Source organism: Cordyceps javanica, chromosome 5, assembly GCF_051103115.1.
Source record: "Cordyceps javanica chromosome 5, complete sequence".
Taxonomy (NCBI): domain Eukaryota; kingdom Fungi; phylum Ascomycota; class Sordariomycetes; order Hypocreales; family Cordycipitaceae; genus Cordyceps; species Cordyceps javanica.
The window spans coordinates 1,676,436-1,698,621 of record NC_139299.1 but is presented as its reverse complement, the minus strand read 5'-3'; the positions used below and the strand labels follow the sequence as shown (position 1 = coordinate 1,698,621).

The following is a 22,186-nucleotide window of genomic DNA, read 5'->3' as shown; positions in this document are numbered from 1 at the left end:
AAAACAAAAAAGGGAAAATCCTAAATCCTCCCCTGCGATCGTGATGTATGCCAAACTTGTCCCTTTTGTAGCCGATCTCATTACTCATAGGCGTGTCATATTGTCATGCTCTGGTTGAAGGGCGTCGGACAGGCCAGCCGAGACGTTCCGACGCCGGAGGTCCCCACAGTAAAATGTCATAATGGGCGCCTTCTGGAATGTGTGATTTTGGTGTGGTTTTGGTGGTCTTTAGCGGTTTTCGGTGGAACGGGGAAGCAGCCTGAAGCGTCCGTCCAATGGCAGAGTCTAGTCTGTGCTTGCTTACCTTATCCTTGTCCAGAGGTTGCAGTGGGCGACGGCAGTCTGCGACAACCACTCTACCACGTTGGCCGTATACAGTTGCCTCGATGGAGATTCTACCCAGCATGACATAATTTTGTGTCTTTGATCAAAAAACGATCGTATTTACCGTTAATGCTCAAGACACGTCTGGCCAGATCCTAGTCAGCCAACCAAGAGCTTGTCTGCGAACGGGCGAAGTGGGGATTTTCGCCCCCAAAACCTGGTACCAGCCAGCTCACTGCTGCTCCTGCTACGTAATAACACCAACTGGTTTTTCCCTGCAAATGGTGTGGGATTCTCCCGGAAGACGCTGTCCGAAAGTATCGACTTTCCCAGGCTTCTGGATCACAACCCGACAGACAGCATGGACGGTCGTCCGTCACCGTCCAGGGTGACCAAGAGGACAGTGCCAAAGGTCTCGAAAGCGTGGGTGACAATTCCGACGGCAGTTTTCCGCCGCCAACCCCCGCCTCGCGGGGTTCCGAAGCTCGAGCTCGGCTGACGGGGAATGTTTTTGATTAGATGTGAACGATGTAGGGCGATGAAAGTAAAGTGCAGCGGGGACCAACCCTGTTCCCGCTGCGCAAGACAAAGTGAGAGGTGCTACTTTGTCGCCGAGTCCAAACGGATATCAATCTCCGAGAGGTGAGGAAACGCAGCCAACACAAAACGCCATGCAGACAGCCGCAACGGAGGGCCTCACCACGGACCCTGCTTCTGGGCATTACCTGGACGTGCTGAACCCCCGAGTACTAACAAATCTTGTGCCGTCAAGATATCTCCGCGAGCTCGAAGGCCGCAAGGCGCAGGATGACCGTATGCTGGATCCCGTCGCCGCGCCGCGCCGACTGGATGTCGATGCCCTCCTCACGCAACCGAGCCCGAGCGCTGCATCGTCGCGGGCTGCATTTGGCTTGCACCCGCGCGATGTAGCTCAGCACAATGATCATCACAATCCTGGCCAAGATAGCAACGGTTGGTGCCCGAGTCCCTGTCCCCTCACTCGTCTCGTCTTCTAACAACACCTGCAATATCAGGGCCAACACCATCGTTGGCTCCCGACACTGGTCGTCTATCCTATCACAGTAGCCATGGCGGTAGCAGTGTAGACGACAACAACAGCATCGAGCCCTCGTTTATGCAGAATCCTCTCGCAGATAACGACTACACATTCACTAAAATGAAGGGCAGATTCTGTATGTTATTCCCCCGCGCTTCCCCGCCTCTGTCTGTACTGTTACACAAACTGATGCTTGTTCCGTCTGATCATAGGGTACATGGGCCCCTCCTCTTCGTGGTCCTTTTGCCGTCGCGTCTTGACGCTGCTTGGCCAACACCTCCCCGATCAGGGCTATGTCGCGGACCCGGGCCACTTCGACGGCGGCCACAAGCTCACATGGAACCCTGTTCCGTGGGAGGAGACCCCCGATGTGTCCAACCTGCCGCCGCTTGACTATGCATTACTCCTATTCAATGTGGCTAAGTTCTACTTGGGGTCCATCTTCTACCTAATTGACGAGCAGGATTGGCTGCGTAACTTGTACGAGCTTTATGAGGACCAGTCGGCCAAGGCAGCATCGTCGCGGCACTGGTACGCGCAGTACCTCCTCATTCTCGCCTACGGCAAGGTCTTCATCACCAACCAAAGCAGCGCCGAAGGCCCCACGGGCCACCAGTATGCGGCGCGCGCCATGGCCCTCATGCCTGACCTGTCTGGGCTTGCGCCTGACTCCATCACCGCCGTGCAAGCTCTCGTGCTCGGCGCCGTGTACCTGCAATCCATTGACATGCGTGTGGGCGCGCTGCAGCACATCTGCCACGCCATGCGTATCTGCATCATTGAGGGATGGCACCGTCACATGCCCGTCGAAGTCGTCGGCGTGCAGCACTCACAGCGCTGCAACCTCATCTTCTGGGTCGTGTACAAACTGGAGCGCGAGTTCGGCTCGCTTATGGGTGCTCCGTCGTCGATCCGTGACGAGGACATCACGGCTCGTGCGCCGTCAGACCTCAATGACTGCTTCGACGCGCGCAACATGGCGCTGCATGTCCGCCTCGCGCGCCTCGTCTCGCAGATTCTCAACGCTATATACGGTGTCGGCCAGCGATTTGATGGCTCACTTGTCACCAACACGCAGTCTGTGCTACGCGACCTCGCCCAGATCTCACGCGACGTCCACGCTCTACTCGAATCGCACTTCCAAGGCTCCATTAGCAAAGCCTCGCGCATGGCCGTCCGCCTACTACTCTCCTACCACCACTGTGTTGTCCTCACTACCCGTCCCGTCGTCATGTGCGCGTTGCACATGCATATCAAGCGCACCAATTCGATCGTCACCGGGCCTGTTATGCTCTCCACCCCCGTCGCCTCGCTTTTACAATCGTGCGTCAACTCCGCCCAGACGGTGCTTCGTATCCTGCGTGTTATCGGCGACGAAGACCTCCTTGAAGCCTTCCTCCCATTCCAGCTGGAAGACGCTTACTCGTCCGCCTTTGTCCTCTACCTAGTGCGCACTATTTGCCCCTTTCTCGTGCCCGACGATATGTGGGAAGAAAACATGCAGAGCGTCCTCGACAAGATGATTTCTAAAGGTAGCATCGTCGCCCCCGTCCGCAAGATGGAGCTCGCCCAGCTCGAGCGCTTCATGAACGCATTTACGCCTCCTGCCCCCGCAGGCAGCAACGCCGGTGGCGGCGGCCATGGGGATGACCACAACATGTCAGAGCAGGGCCACACACACGACGACAACCTCGACACGCCGCTGACGCCGAGCGTCGCCGCGGACGAACCGGGCTGGGACCTGTTTCAGACGGACACTATGATCGGTATCTCGCCGGGCGAGATGCTTGATCTGGCGGCTCAGCTAGAGCTCAACAACCCGTTGCTTTCAGCACTACATGAATGAGAAATGAAAGAACCGAAAAGAACTTGATCAAGTGATCAAAAGCGGCAACGTATCTCCTTTCGTATGCAATCATTACGATTTATAAAAATCCATTATTAATCCAAGGATGCTTGTCTTTTCGCTATGCTACAATTTCTTGGTCTATCCAGCGTGTTGATGTCGTTTTGTCTAATTCCGCGTTCTCATCGCCATGGTCGCTAACGCTCTTTTCCGTCATGTTGCCAGCCATGCGCCGCCGTACCGCCGTCTAGGCATCTGGTACATATACGCCATCTTTGCAGAGCACGACAATCTTCTTGAAGAACCGGCGCCACTCGAGTGGATCACCCTTGACCTTGGTGAAGCGCACATCGAGCACCTCACTCCCGTCCGGCAGGGCTTGCCTATGAACCTGGATCTCGCCGTGCAGACTCTGGTTCCGGCCGTCGACAGCGCGGACTTTGATTGTTGCTACTGAGTAGGCGTAGAGGTTCGGCGTGATCGGTGCTAGGGGTACGTTGAGCTGGTGCAGGGCATCACTGAGCATCTGTACAAGGTGCGCCGGCGGCACATGGGAGAAAAAGCGCGTGAGCGACTCCGCAGGGCAGATATCGCGGAACTGGCGCGCCTGTTGCGTTAGTGTCATGGACGGGCCCGGCGCCTGGGAGAATTGCGACATGGATGGCTCGTCGGCGAGCGTCTCGAGCATGATGCGACGCCCGTCATCGACGGCGCGCGGCGGCAGCGAGGCTGACGGTGCTGCCATGGACCGGAGAGCAGGGCGTTCAAAGTCCCAGTCAGTATCGACGATAGGCACGTCTGGTTGGGTGGCCGCGAAGCGACCAGCATTCATACCCGAGTCAATATCCATATCATCCGTCATGGAAGACTGGCCCTGAGACGGGCGGGGCTGCTTGGTAAAATCGATGCGAAGGTTCTCGAGCATTTGCGTGGCAAGGTTGATGGGATCGGCAACGCGGCCATCTGGGGTAAGGAGTGGGTTATGCCGAGTGTACCAAGGATGCTGGCGGACCTGGGCGAAGCTAAAGCGTTTTTCTGTATCTACACACATCATACCTCGTAGCAAAGACAAGGCTTCTGGCGGGACGCGCTCCCATAAGGCATCTGTGCTGTGGCCACCCGACTTGACGTATTCTGTAAACTCCCAGCTGTTGGACGAGGGCTCATCCCAGGGCGTGTTGCCAACGAGCAGAACAAAGAGCACGACGCCGCAGGACCAGACGTCGACGAGGTCCGGAGAGTACTTGGCGCCGCCACCGGCGGCTGACTTCTTGTCCGGGCGGCCGCAGGCCAGGATCTCGGGGGCGATGTAGGGCGGGCTGCCGCAGAGGGTGGCGCTGAGCTTGCGCTGACCCTTGTACTCGAACATGGTGGCCATGCCAAAGTCGGCGAGCTTGAGGCTGCCATCGTGGGAGAGGAGGACGTTCTCGGGCTTGAGGTCGCGGTGGGCGACACCCTTGGAGTGCATGAAGCTGACGCCGCCGACGAGCTGGAGGAAGTAGACCTGGGCAATGTCCTGTCGGACGCCGACGTCGGCCTCGATCTTGTCGAAGAGGTCGCCGCCCTCGGCGTACTCCATGGCGATCCAGCGCCAGACGGCGTCCTCGCCCGAGGCGAACCACTCGATGACGTGGGGGTGCTGGCCGACGTGCGAGTGCAGCGACACCTCCATGGCCAGCTGCTTGGCGGAGACGCGGCCATGCTTGACGGCGTAGCCCTTGTGGATGAGCTTGACGGCGAAGACGGGGGTCTGGGCGTCGAGGGGGACAGCCTTTTTGATACTGTTTTGCGGGGGGCCAGAGCGGACAAGGGAAAGACGCCGGGGGCACATGTTAGTTGAGAGAGTTCGCGATGCTTTCATTTCGTGTACATGGTGGTGAGAGTGGCGTACGAGGCATATGCACCGCGGCCCACCGTCTTGGAGATGATGCGAAAGGGCAGGTCGCTAGGTAGAGGGTCCAGTTGTGACTGTGGATGAGGCCGTTAGTGATGCTGCATGTTGTCAAGACTGAAGAAGTAGAAGAAGAAGAAGATTGCTTCTATAAAAAAACACTTGTGTGGCTCTTAACGGGTGTCTGTGCTACAGGCCACACGGCGGGGGGAGCGGCAAAGGCTCACTCACCATGGCGCCGACCGGCCGATGACGCCGAAACGGGTTGCGTAGGTATGGATTGGTCGTCCGAGAAGGGGGTGAGGGCAAGAGTCTTGAGTGTGACGAGGGCGATTGAGGTGATGCGAATACTATAATCGTTGTGCGATTGTCGTGCGGTGTGTTGGTAGCGTGCGGTGGTAGTGGTGGTGGTAGTGGAGTAAATAGCGGCTTTGCTCCTCCACGAGAGCCGGCGCGTGGTGCCTCGTCCAACCGCGTAAAGCTGTTTGTTTTAGGCATAAACATGTTAGTCGTGCCGCTAACAAGAGCCGCTTTTCCCGTCCTACCTAGGCAACCATGAAATTGGAACCTGCCGCCTGTTACTGCCTGGATTTTTTACATCAACCTATTTCAATACCTGACACGCCAAGTCGAGAGCTCTGCCAATGATTCTGCGCCGTCTGTGGCGGTGCCTGGACATTTGACTACCAAGGAAACGCACAGTATGAAGAAATCTGCACAGTGTATTAAAATCGAGTTTAGCCACACGCGAGGCTGCCTTTTATATATACATTGAATGGATGGGTACGCATTCTGCCAGTTGGTCTGTAATCTTACATGCATTCTAGTGAACTCTTGTATTCCCACCAGGAGACTTTTTTTTGACAATTCCACCCCTCTTATTGCGGTGGTTCCGGCCAAGAACAATTGCAGTCGGCCACTTGGGTTGGATCTCGGAAGACGCTGAGTGGCAGGCAGTTCCCACCGGCCGAAGAGGTCCTGGAGCTAATCATGCCAGGCTATGATACAAGCCAACTAGTGACGAGCCTGACGAATATGTCGGTGATTGTAGTGAGCCCTGAGAGCCCCAATCATATCCTTCCATAAGTTTTGTAGTTTACATGGCGAACAACGGACCGGGCCATCTCGAGTGCGATGACGTCGAGTGGTTGGTTCTGTTGTAACAGTGTATGTACGCAATTGGTAGAGACTGGCCTAGGCCTATCCATGCCTGACTTTTTTTTTTTTTTCTCATTTCATTCGATTCTGTAAATCTTTTTTTTTCTTTTGGAAAAGCAACATTTCACTGGCATAACCGCCCGTCTCCCCCTTCCACGTCCAACACACACCTCTTACTGAGGAATAAATCGTCTGTGACGACCCACTTAAAAGACGGTTGCTACTGGTTCGTTATTGCAGCACCCATTTGTAGCAGCGCTGGCCACTGCGACGGTCCCCTCCCCCTGGTGCTGTTCTCCGAGGCGCCAACCAGGTTCGACCCCTCCAACCCGCCCGTTGCTGGGCAGACAAGACGCACCCACCTCCAGCAACACCAACACATCCCAGCCAGCCATCGCGCGACTCTCGGCCACACAATACAGCCTCTAGGGGCTCCACCCCTCGCTTTCCCAACTCGACTTCTGTTTCCGTTTCCAGCACTTCTCTTCCTATCAATCTTCAATCTCGCCATACTTTTGCCGCATCTTGCTCGTCCCCGGGGCTGCTCCCTTTTTTTGTTTTTTTTGGTTGGCTAAAAAGGAGAAAGGAAGAAGAATAACCAGCTTAAATTCTTCTTTGCGATCAATACCCACCCCATCCTCGCTCCTCTCCGCTACTTACTGGTACAGTTCCTGTATTGGTGGTGGTGCCCTCCCTCGCCGTATAAACCGCCCTTGGTCGCCTTTATTGTCTCCTTTTTCTTTCATAACCTAACCTAACATTCCTCGCCCACCGACTCGTCTTTTTCTCTCCAGCTTTTTCCTGTTCCGGAAGCCTGCTCGCTTGCCTCGATCCTTTACCTCGATTCACCAAAAAGCCCGTAGCCTCGACCACCTTGCTGCCGCTGCTATTTGTCTACCTCCAAAACCCGTTCTCTCGCACATCGCCAACAACCAAAAAAGCCACTCTCTGATTCGATGGACTTTACCATGGAGGACAACCAAAACTCTGCTCCTGGTAATGCCCAGGCTGCTAAGCTCAATGCCTCGCGCAAAGGACCCGACTCACAAAGCGTCACCAAGCGGTATGTGGAAGTGAACGCTCTCTAGTTCTAAGCCTTCAAGCGCCCCAGAAGCCAAGCACGCAGACAATTGAAGCATTGGGCTAACTATCATCCATAACTATAGCTTGCAGACTGAGCTGATGCAGCTCATGACTTCGCCCGCTCCCGGCGTGTCCGCCTTTCCCTCGGCCGACGGTAACCTGCTCTCGTGGACTGCCACAATCGAAGGCCCCGACGCCACACCGTACGCCGGCCTGACCATGAAGCTCAGCTTTGCTTTCCCTTCCAACTATCCCTACGCGCCTCCCACGGTCCTGTTCAAGACTCCAATCTATCATCCCAATGTCGACTTCTCTGGCCGCATCTGCCTCGATATCCTCAAGGACAAGTGGACTGCCGCATACAATATTCAGACTGTCCTTTTAAGCCTGCAAAGCCTTTTGGGCGAGCCCAACAAGTACGTGCCCAACCAGTTGCCATTGTCTCATCATTTCTCACGAGCCTTTTCCGCCTCTTTTTTCTTTCACACGACTTCCTACTAACGGGTACCGTAGCTCCTCTCCGCTAAACGGCGAGGCTGCTGAGCTCTGGGACAGCGACGCCGAAGAGTTCAAGCGCAAGGTTCTGGCCAGACATCGCGACATTGAAGACGAGTAGAATGGCTCGTGCTCTGTTTTGTATTGCCGCAGCTGCATTTGTTTACATGGGAGAAACTTTGGGAGTCTTTTGGGTCCTGCGTTACTTGGATTTCCGCGACATGGTTATTGGATTACATTAGCATATTCTGCGCCTGCGAGAGCTACAAATACCCACCACCACAGCACAGGGTGCTCGATATGCCCTCTGCCCCTCGCAGCATGCCGGAGCGTACACCCTCATCCATGCATTTCTAAATCTGTTAGAGACGACAAGTTGAGCTGGCTTGCCGGCCAGACAATATAACGAATCAAGACATGCATCGTTGTTTTTTCCACGTGAATGACTTTCGTGGGCATGCATGGCCAATTATGCTTGGCGTGCAAGCCAGAAGCAAAGAAAGAAAAAAAACAATCATCAGCCAAGAGAAAGAAACACGGTGCTTCGGTGTTTTTGGTTTCACAATTCATCTGTAATTTTTTTGTTAAATCAGCGTGAAAAGCTACAAAGCCGGTTGCAACTCCAGAATGCCATGCCCAACCGAAAAAAAAGAATCCTTTTTCCGACTACCGAAAAAAATGATGTTTATTCTTTTTTTAGTTCCCTTTCAATAGCGTTTGAATTTTTTTTCTTCATTCCCCTTCCACATCAACATCGACGGCCCAAGAACGGTATCTTACTCCTCAACCACAACGGTGTGGAGACCCTTGGGGTTCTTGACGTTGACAGCCTGGACGTAGCTGTACAGCTTCTCCTTGGCACCCTCCTCGTCGTTACGTCGTCGGGAAATGCGGACGCGCAGTCTGTAGGCGACGCCCTTGACACCGTTCTCCCACACCTTCTTGTTCAGGGCGGGGTCCAGACGGACGTCGGTGGTACCCTGTGGTTAACAATCGGTCAGCAACTTCGTCTTCGTCGTTTCTCGTTTCCCCCCGGCGGGACCAAGTTGCGTTCTCCGTATCTCGCTTCATCGTGTGTAGAGGAGGGTTCGCAACTTGGGTCGGGCTTTGTTCCGGGTATGCAAGATATTGGGTTCGTACCATGGCCTTGACAGCGAAGTCCTTGATCTCCTTGATGGCGCGGGGAGCACGCTTCTTGAAGGTGACACCATGTAGCTGCATCAACCGTTAGCCTTTCTGTCCTTCTTCGCTTCTCCCCCGTTCCTCGTATGCCCAGCACCGCAATTCATGTTCTTGGTGTCGCGACTCATCGCAGAACACGTGGGCGCCAATTCGTATAAACGTACTCTCTTGTGCATGTGGATGGTGTACTCGCGGGCAACAACGTCCGCAATGGCGGAGCGCTGGGCCTTTCCGGTGGGCTTCTTGGACGACATTTCTGTAGAGGTCGAGTGTCAGCGGTTTTGCCTAGACGCGGGCAAGAGTAAATTCGAGAATGGCGATTGTCGAATGGTATGAGCTTCGAAGGAGAATATTTATGTGATGTCTGGTGCAAGAAAGGTTCCGGGGCTTGGGTCAGGTCTGGCGTTCGTACCTATATCTCGTCTCTTCAAGGTATCTGGTCGGTTGAAGGATGTCGAGGGTTGGTCGGGTTCGCAAATTCCGCAAAATCTTTGTGCGTAGGGCAGGCTTGGAAAACTGGTGGTGGTGGGGAGGTAGCGAGCCAATCAGCGCTGGGGCAGCTGGCCATGGTAGAAGCTAGTCACGTGGGAAGGTACGTACCCTTTTTCCAGCAGCTTGCTTGCCCCTTCCGAGACCCAGCTAATCACTTTAGCTCAGGCTATTATCGCCAGATGGGTCCGTCTCCCGAGCAGTGCGTGCGCCCCATTCATTGAGTGGCTTGATGCCAGTCGCCCTTGTTATTTGCTGTGGCCCAAGTTCATGCATTCCAAAAACGCTCCATGATGAACTGCCCAATTTAAAGCACCGCCCGTGACAAGCTGCGCAAACACTACTGCCTCGTATCTTGTCCCTAATTTCCTTTTTCTACGACAGGTTTGCCGTTCGCTTTCTTCACCAGCCACGCCGTCAAAACAGAGCGAAACCGTACCCAAACTGCACATTTCAAGGGGACACAGACCGGCTTTTTGAAACGGCCCCCCTCGCGTTTGCTCATCGTCCACGCTTCATCTTAACCTTCTTTGCCACGGCTGAAAACAAGGATTCGGATATTCGACCAACGACGATCGCTTTTTCCACCGCGATCCTCATCAATCGCCTGCCTGGCGCGGCCTTTTCCTCCTGCAACACGCCTCGTCCGAAATCTCTCACAAGGCCGTCATGGTTGCCCGATCGAGCGTCGGCGCGCCTATGGCGCAGCCAGATCTCAACCGCAATCGACTGCCGACCCTCTTCGAAGTGCTGAGCAGAAGAACGCTGCCGCCGGTGGACTTGTTTTCATTCTACATTTACATGCGAGACCAACAGCGGTCTGTGGATTACCTGGACTTTTGGTACGACACTGAAATCTGAGGGCCTCCAACTCAGCCAGCAATGGATGGCTTGCAACCCGACGTACAAGAGGAAATATTAACGTGTAATCGTCTAGGCTTGATGTCGCCCAGCACATGTCATTATGTCGCCACTACGTCCGCGAGCTACGAAGATCTGTACTCGTCGCTACCCCGGACATGGAGCGCGTCGGCGGGGCAGCCTCGAAGCGTTCCTCCACAATACTCGACAACATGGGCGACCTGGAGCCCCGACCAGCCGGCCCGTCCATGTACGCGACTGAGAAGGAGAAGAACCAGGACGCCCAAATGTCGGCATTTCTGCGCGAGGAGCAATCGGAGCGCGAGTCGCCGCACACGGGCTCCCGACCCAGCCCGATAACCGCCAGCCCCGGCCGAGATCTGACCGACTCCAACTCGCCCGCGCACACCGTCTCGCGCCAGGATATTCGGGCCTCGGCAGAGAAGATCCTGTACACGTTTCTGCTTCCTGGCTCAGAGCGCGAGATTATCCTGCCGGGTTCCATCACGCAGGATGTTATCAGCGCCATTGAGGAGCACGGCCGCGACGACCCTGAGGTGTTTGACACAGCCAAGGACTATGTCTTTCAGGCCATGGAGCGCGACGCCTTCCCTGGCTTCTTGCGCATGAAGGCCCTGGGCAACCTGATCCCGCCCACGCTAGTGATGCGCCTGATTCTCGGTCTCATCGCCATGTTTGGTGCCTTTTGGACCGCCTTTGTTCTCATCTTTCTCAACAAGAGCAGAGCCACAAGATGCTGGGTACGATTCCACAGAGCTACATCCTGTACCGCCGTAAATACTGACTGTTTATTATAGGTAATTCTGCCCTTCACGGTCGGTGTCTACTTCCTCGCCTCGTACCAATACTCACTAGACCCCGTCATGGCACTCCTTGGCTTCAGCGAATACACGCCATTTAACTTTTCGCGCATACGCGAGCCGTATGTCCGCACCCTCCTGGTCAAGCGAGCGTTCATTGTTCTCTTGGTTACAATTCTCGTCACCACCGCTCTCTGCGTTTTGTTCATCTTTGTGCCCGGCAAGCGGTTGTAGAGGAACAGCGACACAATGATTCGGAGACGACCAGTACATAACATAATACCCACAACTCCCTTTAAACGTCACATACTCGCTTACTATTCTTTTCTTTCAAAGCCAGAGTGTTAGCTTGCAAATTTTGTTTCTTGTTTCTTTTTTAACGACCGTCATGAAAGGGGAGGGAGGATGTGAAGAGACTCTTAATCCTAGACAAGGCGAATTTGATATTAATACGACACCGGCAGAGGCATCACGTTCGATTTCGTTCCTCTATATACTCCAATACGGCTCCTACTCAGTATGTACGGCCACAGCCGAGTGATAAATCTGGATCCCGTCTGATCTCCGAGCGATAACCACTCGAGCGCCTGAATAGTAGCTGGGACGGTGACGACCAGCGAACTCCAGGTGCTGTACGTGTTTTTTTTCTTCTCTTCTCTTTTTGTTTTTTTGGGATCAACCTAGACCGTTCTTGGTTATTTTCTGTAGTTGCTTTCCCTTTTTTTTTCTTCCCTAACTTGGTATAGAAGTTGGGGAGCATCTTATGAGCCTACTTTACAAAGTTGTTTTTGAGGGGTGAGAAGCAAACGGTCACATAAAACCTAGTCTCTAGCAAGTCAGTGGGCCTGTATCGGTTTCTTTTTTTTTCGTTCCAAACAGAATACAGAACATTGAGAAAGGAAAGTCCTGGAGTGCGCAGAAAAAAAGAGATCATGCTTTATATTCATGTAGTGTATATCATTACAGCACCCGTGAGTGCAGGCTCGTTATGTATAGAAAAAAACAAATCAAGAAAAAGGCTCTCATGACTTTTTGCTGTCCACCGTTCTATGCTATTCATCCGCTGATGTATCCATCATTACCTCGGAAGCAATACTTCTTGTTTTCCGTCTCCGTTTCTGTCCTGTTCTTCTCTTCCATGGGGCTACATTTTCCTCTTGCCCGCCCTCTTCTTGCTGTCGTCGCTCGGAAACGGCCCGTCGAGGTCCATGGCCTCGTCACCCCTAGCCTTGGCCGCCGCGTCCAGCATTGACCTCTTAGACATGCCCCGACGGGCAAGCTGCTCCCGCGCGAGGGTGCTCTTATCGGCATCGCGCAGGTCGGCCACGGCCTTGGTCAGCTTGTCGGCGGCCTCGGTCTCCGCGGCGGCGCGCGCGGCGGCGGCGGCCCGCACCCGCTTCGTGTGCCGCTCGATGTCGTCGAGGACCGACGCGCAGCGGTCCGACCAGCTGCGGAGGGCGGTGCGCATGCCCGTCACGTCATCGGGATGCAGGTCCCGCAGGGCGGCGACGCGGGTGACCTGCACGCGCTGGCGGGCCGGGTCGAGTTTGGCGTCGACGAGCCCGGCGTAGATGGCGGTGGTGACGAGTGTCTCGAGCTCGCGCGTCGAGTCCAGCCGCAGGCTCTGACGGAGGCGCTCGTAGGCAAGGTCTTGGCGGCGGCCCGAGGCCGCGAGGGACAGCAGGCTCAGCTGCCGCAGCTTGAGCCGCTGGGCGTCGCCGAGGGGCGGCAGGCCGGGCGTCGACTCGTAGGTGTCGTAGTCGCCGTAGGAGAAGATGCGCAGCAGGGCCAGGTGCGGCTGCAGGTCCGGGTGGGAGGCCGCGAGGGTCTGTATCTGCGGCGACTGGAGGAGCTCGGTGAAGATGTAGGTGTTGGGGGCCGACGTGGCCCGCTCGATGAGGTCGGCGGCGGCTCGCGGCGAGGTGGCCGACTTGGAGAGGGCGATGAACGGCTGCGGGTGTAGGTGACAGTACCTGTTAGCTCTGGCGGCTAAGGGGGGACGGGAAGAAGGCGAGAGCTTCGGTTGAGCTTGTAGTACATACCTCCAGCGCGTTCAGGGCTTTTGTCTGCTCCATTGTAGATGGAGGTGACCTTTTGTGTGAAAGATATAACGCCCTCTTACGTTTTGAAGTGATCGGATTGAAGGTTGGTGCTTTGAGCGGGGCTCGCCTGCCTAGGCGGTTGGCGAGTGACGCGGGGCAGTATGCGCGATCGCTGCTCAGGTAGCGTGCGGTTACGCAACACAGATTGGACGATACTAGGGGGCAACTGTTGTCTTAGATTTTTATACGTGCAGTATATCGTCATGTCTTTTGTGGAATTAGGGGTCCTCTTGAAAGAATCGACGAAATACCCTGTCTGTAGCTACTTTTGAAATGATACGGGCTGGCTTATAGACCAGTTGTTGTAATTTGCCATGATACCCGTGGACAGTAGAACAACTGCAGCTGGAGATAAGTCGTATATATTCGAAAATAACAACAACAGATAACTGTTAAGAAAGATGGAAATTTTTCTGCGAAACCAGAAGAGAAACCCAGCACAACCCAAATTTACCCAGTGAATTATTGTATGATCTATTCAACTACAGGGTAGGGCACAACGCCAGACGCGATGAAGATGTTTTGCATCTGGAGTGAAGTTGTATTGTAACCTAAGTATAGTACGAAGCCATAGGACAATTACGGGTAACTTTATCCAGATTAGGGAAGGGAGGGCGGACTCGGTGCCTGTGCTTTCTCCCTGTGTTTATTTAAAAGCATCTCTAGGGAGAGGTGCGGGTAGCAAACAAACAGAGTGGGCGGTTGGCATGTAGGCAGCAAATGACTCTCGAGGAGAACAATTGAGCTGAAAGTATATCAGCAGGATGAAACAAACAACTACATGAAAAAATACATTCACCAAAAGCACCATCTGAACAAGAGTAGTATTTTCATCAATTGTCGGCTGATTTGTGAGTCCCACGCCATCCACCGACCGACCCATACTGCGCCTGATGCTGGCCGAGCGCCGGACCGCACAGTTGGCACGGACAACGGTGAATGACTGAATAGTTCCAGTCGCTATTGCCGAATCCAGTGCAGGCCTGTGGCCCTGGCGAACCGCGGGTCACAGCATGAGATGTTCGACGATGATGGGATGACCTGGTTGGTCTCCTTATTCTGGCGGCGACAGAGGGTTGCAACAATATTGGCAGAAGGATTGCCGTTGACCCCAATCTACCTACCTAGATTGATACTCAGTACTTTGTAGGCACGCATGTCAAAAGCCTCTTGGAGTAGTCCGTAGCCAGTTTCGAGAGACAGTTTTCCCCCCAAGAAACAGCCTCAGCGCCTTTACAATTTTTTTTAGCGGATCAACGAGGAAACAGCCCTGAAACGTGTCCCTCCGCCGCCCCAGAGCCGACAAGCCGGTCGCCCGCTCGTTTCCCCCCTTTTCTGCATTACTTGGCGTCTCTTGTGACAATTTTAAAAGAGAAAAAAGTCAAAACACGGACGGTGCCTGGCTTGTGACGGGTACGACCCCTTTCTTGTCGGGGTTTTCTTTGAAGGGGATTGGCAGGGGTTTTGTCTGGCAGAGGTTGCTCAAACTGGCGTCATCGACAAGGGGTCAGCGGTGATTTGAAACACCATGAGCTACACTGCGATTAGGTGATGCTAGCTGCGATGATGTGCCTGCGTAGCGAGATTACAATGTAAAACCGCAGTTACTTTCGCGGCGCCGTGGGGTCAAGCAACTGAATACAACAAAGACAATGAGAAAATGAGAAGCAGCAGAAAAAAAGAAAAAAGAAAAGAAGAGAATAAACGGGCATGAAATATAGCGGAGGATAGCAAGGGAGTGGGTATGATTGCCGAGTGTATATTATGCATCGTGTCCCCAGGAGCAAAAGGCAGTCAACGAATGGCCTTTTGCTCCCACCCTCGGCGATCCTGGCCTCATCATCGCCTCTGCGCGCCTTTGATCCGGCGACACTCGCCCACAAGTAAGTAGATTGTCGCCGACGCTTGGGTCCCCTGCGCACGACTCTCCGCCGCTGAGAAGCCGCCATCCCGTTTGGTGAGCACACGGACGATCCCCGTTCAGAGAGGCCCATCCGCTACTTGTATCCGGCACGACCAAGTCACACTTGGCCGAGATATATCTGGCGCGGCCTGCTGGCAGACAAAAATCTTCCCGGCGACTCTGGATGACACTGCATCGGTGACTGTGCATATCCTCCAGGCTAGCCCATCTACCCCTCACCCCGTCTGGTTCGAAGGATTCATGCTGGATGGCGCCACGGTGACAGGACAGCCTTGGGAACCGCCTTATATTTAGCTCACTTACTCAGTCGTGTCTTACCGGCCTCGCATTTTCCCGCCCTCTCGATTTGTCGAGTCTGTTTTATCTTCCTCGGCAGATACCACCTGCTGGAAAAATCGGACAAATATTCTCGACATTTTTTCTTCTTTAAATTCATTGATTGTTCGCAGATGGTTACTCTCTCACACCTTCTTTGACCTGGCCAAAGAAAAAAAAAGAAAAAAAATAGAAAAAAGGTCGAAACTGCCCCCACAATCCTGCCGCATCCTCCGCCTCGTCACGCATACAAAGAGCGTCGCATCGACGACCCTAGTTGAGCAAGGTCCTCTCACCACCACCCCCCCAGCACACCCGAATCTGGGCGCTGCGTGCCTCGTCTTCCGTCCACTCCGGAGCGGCGCCGACGTCCTTCTCTTCTTTCCCTAAACATATTCATATACCCCGCTACTCTCACGGCTGCGCGCAGCCAGCAAGGTGCTGTGCACAAGTTGCGTCCTTTCATCGCGCGCCCAGGATGGCTCCCTCGCACATTCAGATCCCCAAGCGGGAGCCCGGCCAGCTGTCTGCGACGTTGGCCACGTCCGGAACAGCACACATGGCCACCACCACGCTGCGCGTGAGCGGCATGACGTGAGTTGAGCTTCCTTGCCTCCCGAAAGAAAACCGAGGCGCTCTGATGCAGCAGTCTTGCGCCCGAGACTCGCCGTCGGCCGCACCGCCTGCTGTCCCCATGTACTAACCCCGGTGATCTGCAGTTGCGGCGCATGCACATCGGCCGTTGAAGCTGGCTTCAAGGGCCTCGACGGTGTCGGTAGCGTCTCCGTCAGCCTCGTCATGGAGCGTGCCGTCGTCATGCACGACCCAGCCAAGATCTCGGCCGACCAAATACAGGAGATTATCGAGGATCGCGGCTTCGACGCCGAGGTTCTCGCCACCGACCTGCCCACCCCGGTCCTCTCCCGCCACCCGAGCCTATCTCTCGAACCAAGCACCTTTTCCACCACGGTCGCGATCGAGGGCATGACCTGTGGCGCCTGCACGTCCGCCGTCGAGGGGGGCTTCAAGGACCTCCCCGGCCTCAAGAGCTTCAGCATCTCCCTGCTCTCCGAACGTGCCGTCATCGAACACGATTCTAGTCTCCTTACCGCCGAACAGATTGCTGAAATCATCGAGGATCGCGGCTTCGGCGCCGAGATTGTTGACAGCGTACGGGCTGTCCAGGCCAGCAAGACGGACGACGCCTCCAGCAATACTGCCACCACCACTGTAGCAATTGAGGGCATGACCTGCGGTGCATGTACATCGGCCGTCGAGGGCGGCTTCAAAGGCGTGGATGGCATTATCAAATTCAACATTAGTCTGCTCGCAGAGCGAGCCGTCATCACGCACGACGTTACGAAGATTTCTGCCGACCAAATAGCAGAAATCATTGAAGACCGAGGCTTTGATGCCGCTGTTCTATCTTCGACATTCGACGTGCAAGATGCCGGCGCGGGAACGACCACCGCTCAGTTCAAAATTTACGGAAACCCAGACGCTACAGTAGCTAGGGAGCTGGAAGCCAAGATCCGTGGACTCGCCGGCGTCAAATCTGCGTCACTAAGCTTATCTACGGACAGATTATCCGTCACACACAACCCGTCCGTTGTTGGACTGCGAGCCATCGTAGAGGCTGTTGAAGAGGAGGGCCTGAACGCGCTTGTTGCCGACAGCCAGGATAACAATGCACAACTCGAATCTCTTGCGAAAACGCGCGAAATTACGGAATGGAGGTCAGCATTTAGAACATCACTGTTCTTTGCCATACCCGTCTTCTTCATTGGAATGATTCTCCCAATGGCGCTGCCTAGCCTCGACTTTGGCAAGATTCCGCTGCTTCCTGGCTTATTCCTAGGCGATGTCATTTGTCTGGCCCTCACTATGCCCGTTCAATTTGGTATCGGCAAGCGCTTCTATATTTCCGCATACAAATCCATTAAGCATGGCTCCCCCACCATGGATGTGCTGGTCATTCTCGGCACATCCTGTGCCTTTTTCTTCAGCGTCTTTGCCATGCTTGTCTCCCTCCTCATGCCCCCCCATTCCCGCCCCAGCACCATCTTTGACACGAGTACTATGCTCATCACCTTCATTACCTTTGGTCGCTACCTAGAAAACAGTGCCAAGGGCCAGACATCAAAGGCATTGTCTCGGCTCATGTCTCTAGCCCCTTCCATGGCGACCATCTACGCGGATCCTATCGCTGCCGAAAAGGCTGCCGAGGCCTGGGCCAAGTCTAGCGACGCCACTACTCCCCGAACGCCGCGCGCACCTGGCGCCGAGGGATCCGCCTATGAGGAAAAGTCCATTCCTACCGAGCTGCTACAGCTCGGCGACATTGTCATTGCCCGACCCGGCGACAAGATCCCCGCCGACGGCACCGTTGTCCGCGGCGAGACCTACGTCGACGAGAGCATGGTGACTGGCGAGGCCATGCCCGTGCAGAAGCGCCTCGGCGACAACGTCATTGGCGGCACCGTCAACGGTAATGGCAGGATTGACTTCCGCGTTACGCGCGCCGGCCGTGACACGCAGCTGAGCCAAATTGTGCGTCTTGTGCAAGACGCGCAGACGACGCGCGCGCCGATCCAGCAGGTCGCCGACACTCTCGCGGGCTACTTTGTGCCTACAATCTTGGTGCTCGGTCTCGGCACATTCCTCACCTGGATGGTGCTGTCCCACGTGCTGTCGCACCCGCCACAAATTTTCCTGCAGAACGCGAGCGGCGGCAAGATCATGGTGTGCGTCAAGCTGTGCATCTCGGTCATCGTCTTTGCGTGCCCGTGCGCGCTGGGCCTGGCGACGCCCACGGCCGTCATGGTCGGCACGGGCGTCGGTGCCGAGAACGGCATCCTCATCAAGGGCGGCGCGGCGCTGGAGCGCACCACAAAGGTCACCAAGGTCGTCCTTGACAAGACGGGCACCATCACCCACGGCAAGATGAGTGTCGCACGCATGACGCTCGCCCCGGCGTGGAGCGCCGACGATGCCCGCCGCCGCCTCTGGTGGGCCGTCGTCGGCCTTGCAGAAATGGGCAGTGAGCACCCCGTCGGCAAGGCCATCCTCGGCGCCGCCAAGGACGAGCTCGGTGTTGGCCCCGAAGGCGCCATCTCTGGTAGCGTCGGTGAGTTCAAGGTCAGCGTTGGCAAGGGCGTCGTTGCGCAGGTCGAGCCCGCGCTGTCGGCCGACCGCACGCGCCACCGCGTCGTCGCCGGTAACCTCAAGCACCTCAGCGACCACGGCGTTGCGGTCCCCGAAGACGCCGTCGAGGCGTCCGAGCAGCTCAACGTCCACGCCGCCGCCGCCCAGTCCAAGACCTCGAGCAAGCCGTCGGCGAGCCGCGCCGCGGCGGCCGCCGGCACCACCAACATCTTTGTCGCCGTCGACGGCCACTACGCCGGCCACCTGTGCCTCTCAGACACCATCAAGGACGGCGCGGCGGCGGCCATTGCCGTCCTGCACCGCATGAAAATCAGGACCGCCATCGTCACCGGCGACCAGCGCTCGACCGCGCTGACCGTCGCCGCCGCCGTCGGCATCCAGCCCGAGGATGTCTTTGCCGGCGTCTCCCCGGACCAGAAGCAGGCCATTGTGCGGGAGATGCAGTCCCACGGCGACGTCGTGGCCATGGTCGGCGACGGCATCAACGACTCGCCGGCGCTGGCGACTGCCGACGTCGGCATCGCCATGTCGTCGGGCACCGACGTGGCCATGGAGGCGGCCGACGTGGTGCTCATGCGGCCCTCGGACCTGATGAGCATCCCCGCCGCCCTCGCCCTCACCCGCAGCATCTTCCGCCGCATCAAGATGAACCTCGGCTGGGCGTGCCTCTACAACCTCGTCGGCCTCCCCGTCGCCATGGGCTTCTTCCTGCCCCTCGGCGTCCACATGCACCCCATGATGGCCGGCTTCGCCATGGCCTGCTCCTCCGTCTCCGTCGTCGTCTCCAGCCTGCTGCTCAAGCTCTGGCGCCGGCCCCGCTGGATGGACGAGGCCGCCGCCGAGCGTACCGGCGGCCTCCGCTGGCACGCCGGCCGCGGTGTGGTCGGCTGGGTCCGCGAGATGCTCGGCTCGCGCCACGCACGCGCCAAGGGCGACGAGGGCGGCTACGTGCCGCTGCAGAACATGGACGCGTGAGGAGGTAGAGGAGGGGAAAAACAAACAAAACAAAGCGGACATGTGCCCAGTAGATAATTTTTCCTTGTTGCGTGGCATGTAATCATCATCTTTTTTTCAAATCTGTGCGTGAGCGTCAAAAACTTTATTCTACAATGTTGGTGCGTTTGTCTTTTGTTTCGTTTGTGTTGTGTGCTTTGTCGTTTATATATATATACATGGGCGTCTCTGTTCAGCTTTGCAGCCATCTCAAAATTGCATCTTTTCTTGTTCAATCAGCATAGCGGTATATACATACATACATATATACACACATTCTACTTAGCATCTACTGTTTGTCATAGCAATGTGAAGAAGCACTTTTGCACCAACAACTATTGAATATAAATGGCTTCTCTGCGTCAAAATACATTCTGCCGGTGACGAGATGTAGGCCTGTCGACGTAACAGTGTGATCTTGTGTGGAGATTAATATTGTATTAATAGACGAGCTTGATATTTCATCTGCAGCTCTGAAGATTCTAATGTTTGGTGGCGTTTTCTGTCTCTCTCTTTGGCTTATCCGTCATCCAAAAAGGCCAAGCACGCCAAGTTGTGTGGCCCATCCAAGAATAATTATGTACATGTACAACTCCTGTGACCCAAAACCACCCCCCAAAATCCGTTTAACCCATTTCTTGCGTTGTTTTCTTGTTTGCACAGTCTAACCAGTATGACTTCGTCTCTTTTTCTTCTTCTAATCTCTGCGCGTCCAGCGAACCTTGGCAGGCTCCAGAGGGCGAGAGAAGAGGGAAGCATAGTCGGTGCCGATAATCTTGTCGCTGCCGTCGACATTGGTAAACTTGAAGGCGCGGACCGTCTCGGCGACAATGGTCTGTAGCTGTACATTGGCAAACTGCTCACCGATGCAGCGGTGGCGACCGGCACCGAAAGGCAGGTAGGGCGAGGCGGCGCCCTTGCTGACGATGCCGTAGCCGTAGTCGATCTTTTCCTCCTCCTCGTCGTTGCGGGTGATGGTCGGGGCGTTGGGGGAGCCCGGGAGCCAGCGGTAGGGGTCCCACGCGTCGGGGTTGGGGAAGAAGGAGGGGTCGCTGGCGCTGACGCCTGGGGCGGCGAGGAGAACGTGCGAGGTCGGAATGACGTACTTGGTACCGGGAACGGGCATGGGCTGTTTGACCGCACGCATGATGGAGTGGATGGGGGCGTGCAGGCGCAGGGTCTCCTTGATGATGGCCTGGTTAAGAGGGAGCTTGGCGAGATCCTCGTACTGGAGATCGGGGAGGTCGGCGCCGAGGGCCTTGACCTGCTCCTCGTAGAGGGCTTCCATGATCTGAGGGTTCTGAGCGAGGCGGAGCATGATCCAGGAGCTGGTCGAGGAGGACGAGTGCTGACCAGCCATGAGGAGAGCGATCATCATGTGGGCCACCTCGTGGTCGGGGACGGGGGTGCCGTTCTTGTAGCTCGAGTTCATGAGGTGCTTCATGATGTCGAGCTCGTGGTCGTCGGCGTTGGCGCGACGCTCCTTGATGGTGTCCATATAGATCTTGGCGACGGTGCGCTGAGCGTGGTCACGGCGGCGGTTCCAGGGGAGAGGGGCCCAGTGCAACATGAAGTTGATGGGGGTGAAGCCCATGTCGAGGTCGTGGTAGAGGGCGGCCAGGGACTCGTCAAACTTGCGACGGATGGCGCTGCCCTGAAGGGCGTGGGAGGCGGTAAAGATGGTGATTTCGGCCATCTTCTGGGGCACGTCGACGATGCCGGTGTCGCCCTTGAAACCAGCGTCGCGCTTGTAGTAGGAAGTGACCTCGTTGGAGATGATGGGGACGTAGGACTTGAAAGCTTCAGTGGTGAGGGCAATCTTCATAAACTGTGTGCAGAAATGTCTGTTAGCGAGACTTGGTCGCGCGCAAGCTGGGCTGCATGGGAGTTTGCTGCCATACCTTCTTCTGCTCCATGAGCTTGGCGTTGGGGCAGTCGTAGACGACATCGCGGCCAAAGACGGGCGTCGTCAGGACAGTGTAAATCTCCTCGGCGTTGACGTCCTTGAGCTTTCCGTTTAGGATGAATTCGTTACCGGCGGGACCGACAGCGACAGTAGTCTTTTTGCCAAGGAGGATAAAGGTAAAGACGTCACCGTACTGCATAGAAAAGAATGTTTGTTAGCAACGCGGGAAAACGAGGCAACACCACACGACGAAAGAAGGGAAAGGGGAAGAAAGACTTGTGCTCACCTTTTGGCGGTTGACGTGGAAGAAGGTGGGAGGGTCCATGCCGTAAGTGATGGTGCTGCCGATAAAGGGGAACCAGTGAAAGACCATGGGGGGCTCATTGTTGTTCTTGGCGAGGATCTGGCTGGCGACGTTGAGGACGACGGAGAGGGTGATGAAGCCGAAGAAGAGAATGGCGGACTGGACGACGAGGCTCTGGGCCTGGAACTCGTGGACGAGCGGGTGGTCGGCCGCGACCTGGAGGACACCCATGATGGCGGCGGTGGCGCGACTGAGGTTGAGGTTGAGGTT

At 55.8% G+C, this 22,186-nt stretch overlaps 8 protein-coding genes across 8 annotated transcripts; 4 read left to right on the top strand and 4 right to left on the bottom strand.

Moving 5' to 3' along the window:
* Positions 1 to 995: 995 nt before the first annotated feature.
* Positions 996 to 3,227, top strand: V2A60_007751 (fungal specific transcription factor domain-containing protein; the record flags this gene model as incomplete). Its single annotated transcript, XM_083259033.1, has 3 exons — positions 996 to 1,296; positions 1,359 to 1,517; positions 1,594 to 3,227. 3 exons carry the CDS (start codon positions 996 to 998, stop codon positions 3,225 to 3,227), a joined length of 2,094 nt encoding a protein of 697 aa, XP_083115159.1.
* A 247-nt stretch (positions 3,228 to 3,474) lies between these two features.
* V2A60_007750 (serine/threonine protein kinase CHK1) lies at positions 3,475 to 5,352 on the bottom strand (the record flags this gene model as incomplete). The annotated part of the gene is made up of 3 exons (XM_083259032.1): positions 3,475 to 5,008; positions 5,098 to 5,195; positions 5,350 to 5,352. 3 exons carry the CDS (start codon positions 5,350 to 5,352, stop codon positions 3,475 to 3,477), a joined length of 1,635 nt encoding a protein of 544 aa, XP_083115158.1.
* A 1,892-nt stretch (positions 5,353 to 7,244) lies between these two features.
* Positions 7,245 to 7,975, top strand: V2A60_007749 (protein UBC11; the record flags this gene model as incomplete). Its single annotated transcript, XM_083259031.1, has 3 exons — positions 7,245 to 7,339; positions 7,443 to 7,775; positions 7,873 to 7,975. The coding sequence occupies 3 exons, from the start codon at positions 7,245 to 7,247 to the stop codon at positions 7,973 to 7,975; spliced, it is 531 nt and encodes a 176-aa protein (XP_083115157.1).
* Positions 7,976 to 8,630: 655 nt separating this feature from the next.
* V2A60_007748 (60S ribosomal protein eL31) lies at positions 8,631 to 9,290 on the bottom strand (the record flags this gene model as incomplete). Its single annotated transcript, XM_083259030.1, has 3 exons — positions 8,631 to 8,834; positions 8,995 to 9,069; positions 9,201 to 9,290. The coding sequence occupies 3 exons, from the start codon at positions 9,288 to 9,290 to the stop codon at positions 8,631 to 8,633; spliced, it is 369 nt and encodes a 122-aa protein (XP_083115156.1).
* Positions 9,291 to 10,194: 904 nt separating this feature from the next.
* Positions 10,195 to 11,441, top strand: V2A60_007747 (RGS domain-containing protein; the record flags this gene model as incomplete). Its single annotated transcript, XM_083259029.1, has 3 exons — positions 10,195 to 10,367; positions 10,463 to 11,147; positions 11,205 to 11,441. The coding sequence occupies 3 exons, from the start codon at positions 10,195 to 10,197 to the stop codon at positions 11,439 to 11,441; spliced, it is 1,095 nt and encodes a 364-aa protein (XP_083115155.1).
* A 910-nt stretch (positions 11,442 to 12,351) lies between these two features.
* Positions 12,352 to 13,282, bottom strand: V2A60_007746 (uncharacterized protein; the record flags this gene model as incomplete). Its single annotated transcript, XM_083259028.1, has 2 exons — positions 12,352 to 13,158; positions 13,250 to 13,282. 2 exons carry the CDS (start codon positions 13,280 to 13,282, stop codon positions 12,352 to 12,354), a joined length of 840 nt encoding a protein of 279 aa, XP_083115154.1.
* A 2,744-nt stretch (positions 13,283 to 16,026) lies between these two features.
* Positions 16,027 to 19,688, top strand: V2A60_007745 (E1-E2 ATPase-domain-containing protein; the record flags this gene model as incomplete). The annotated part of the gene is made up of 2 exons (XM_083259027.1): positions 16,027 to 16,142; positions 16,268 to 19,688. The coding sequence occupies 2 exons, from the start codon at positions 16,027 to 16,029 to the stop codon at positions 19,686 to 19,688; spliced, it is 3,537 nt and encodes a 1,178-aa protein (XP_083115153.1).
* Positions 19,689 to 20,403: 715 nt separating this feature from the next.
* On the bottom strand, positions 20,404 to 22,147 carry V2A60_007744 (cytochrome P450; the record flags this gene model as incomplete). The annotated part of the gene is made up of 3 exons (XM_083259026.1): positions 20,404 to 21,534; positions 21,608 to 21,805; positions 21,899 to 22,147. 3 exons carry the CDS (start codon positions 22,145 to 22,147, stop codon positions 20,404 to 20,406), a joined length of 1,578 nt encoding a protein of 525 aa, XP_083115152.1.
* Between the last annotated feature and the right edge of the window lie 39 nt (positions 22,148 to 22,186).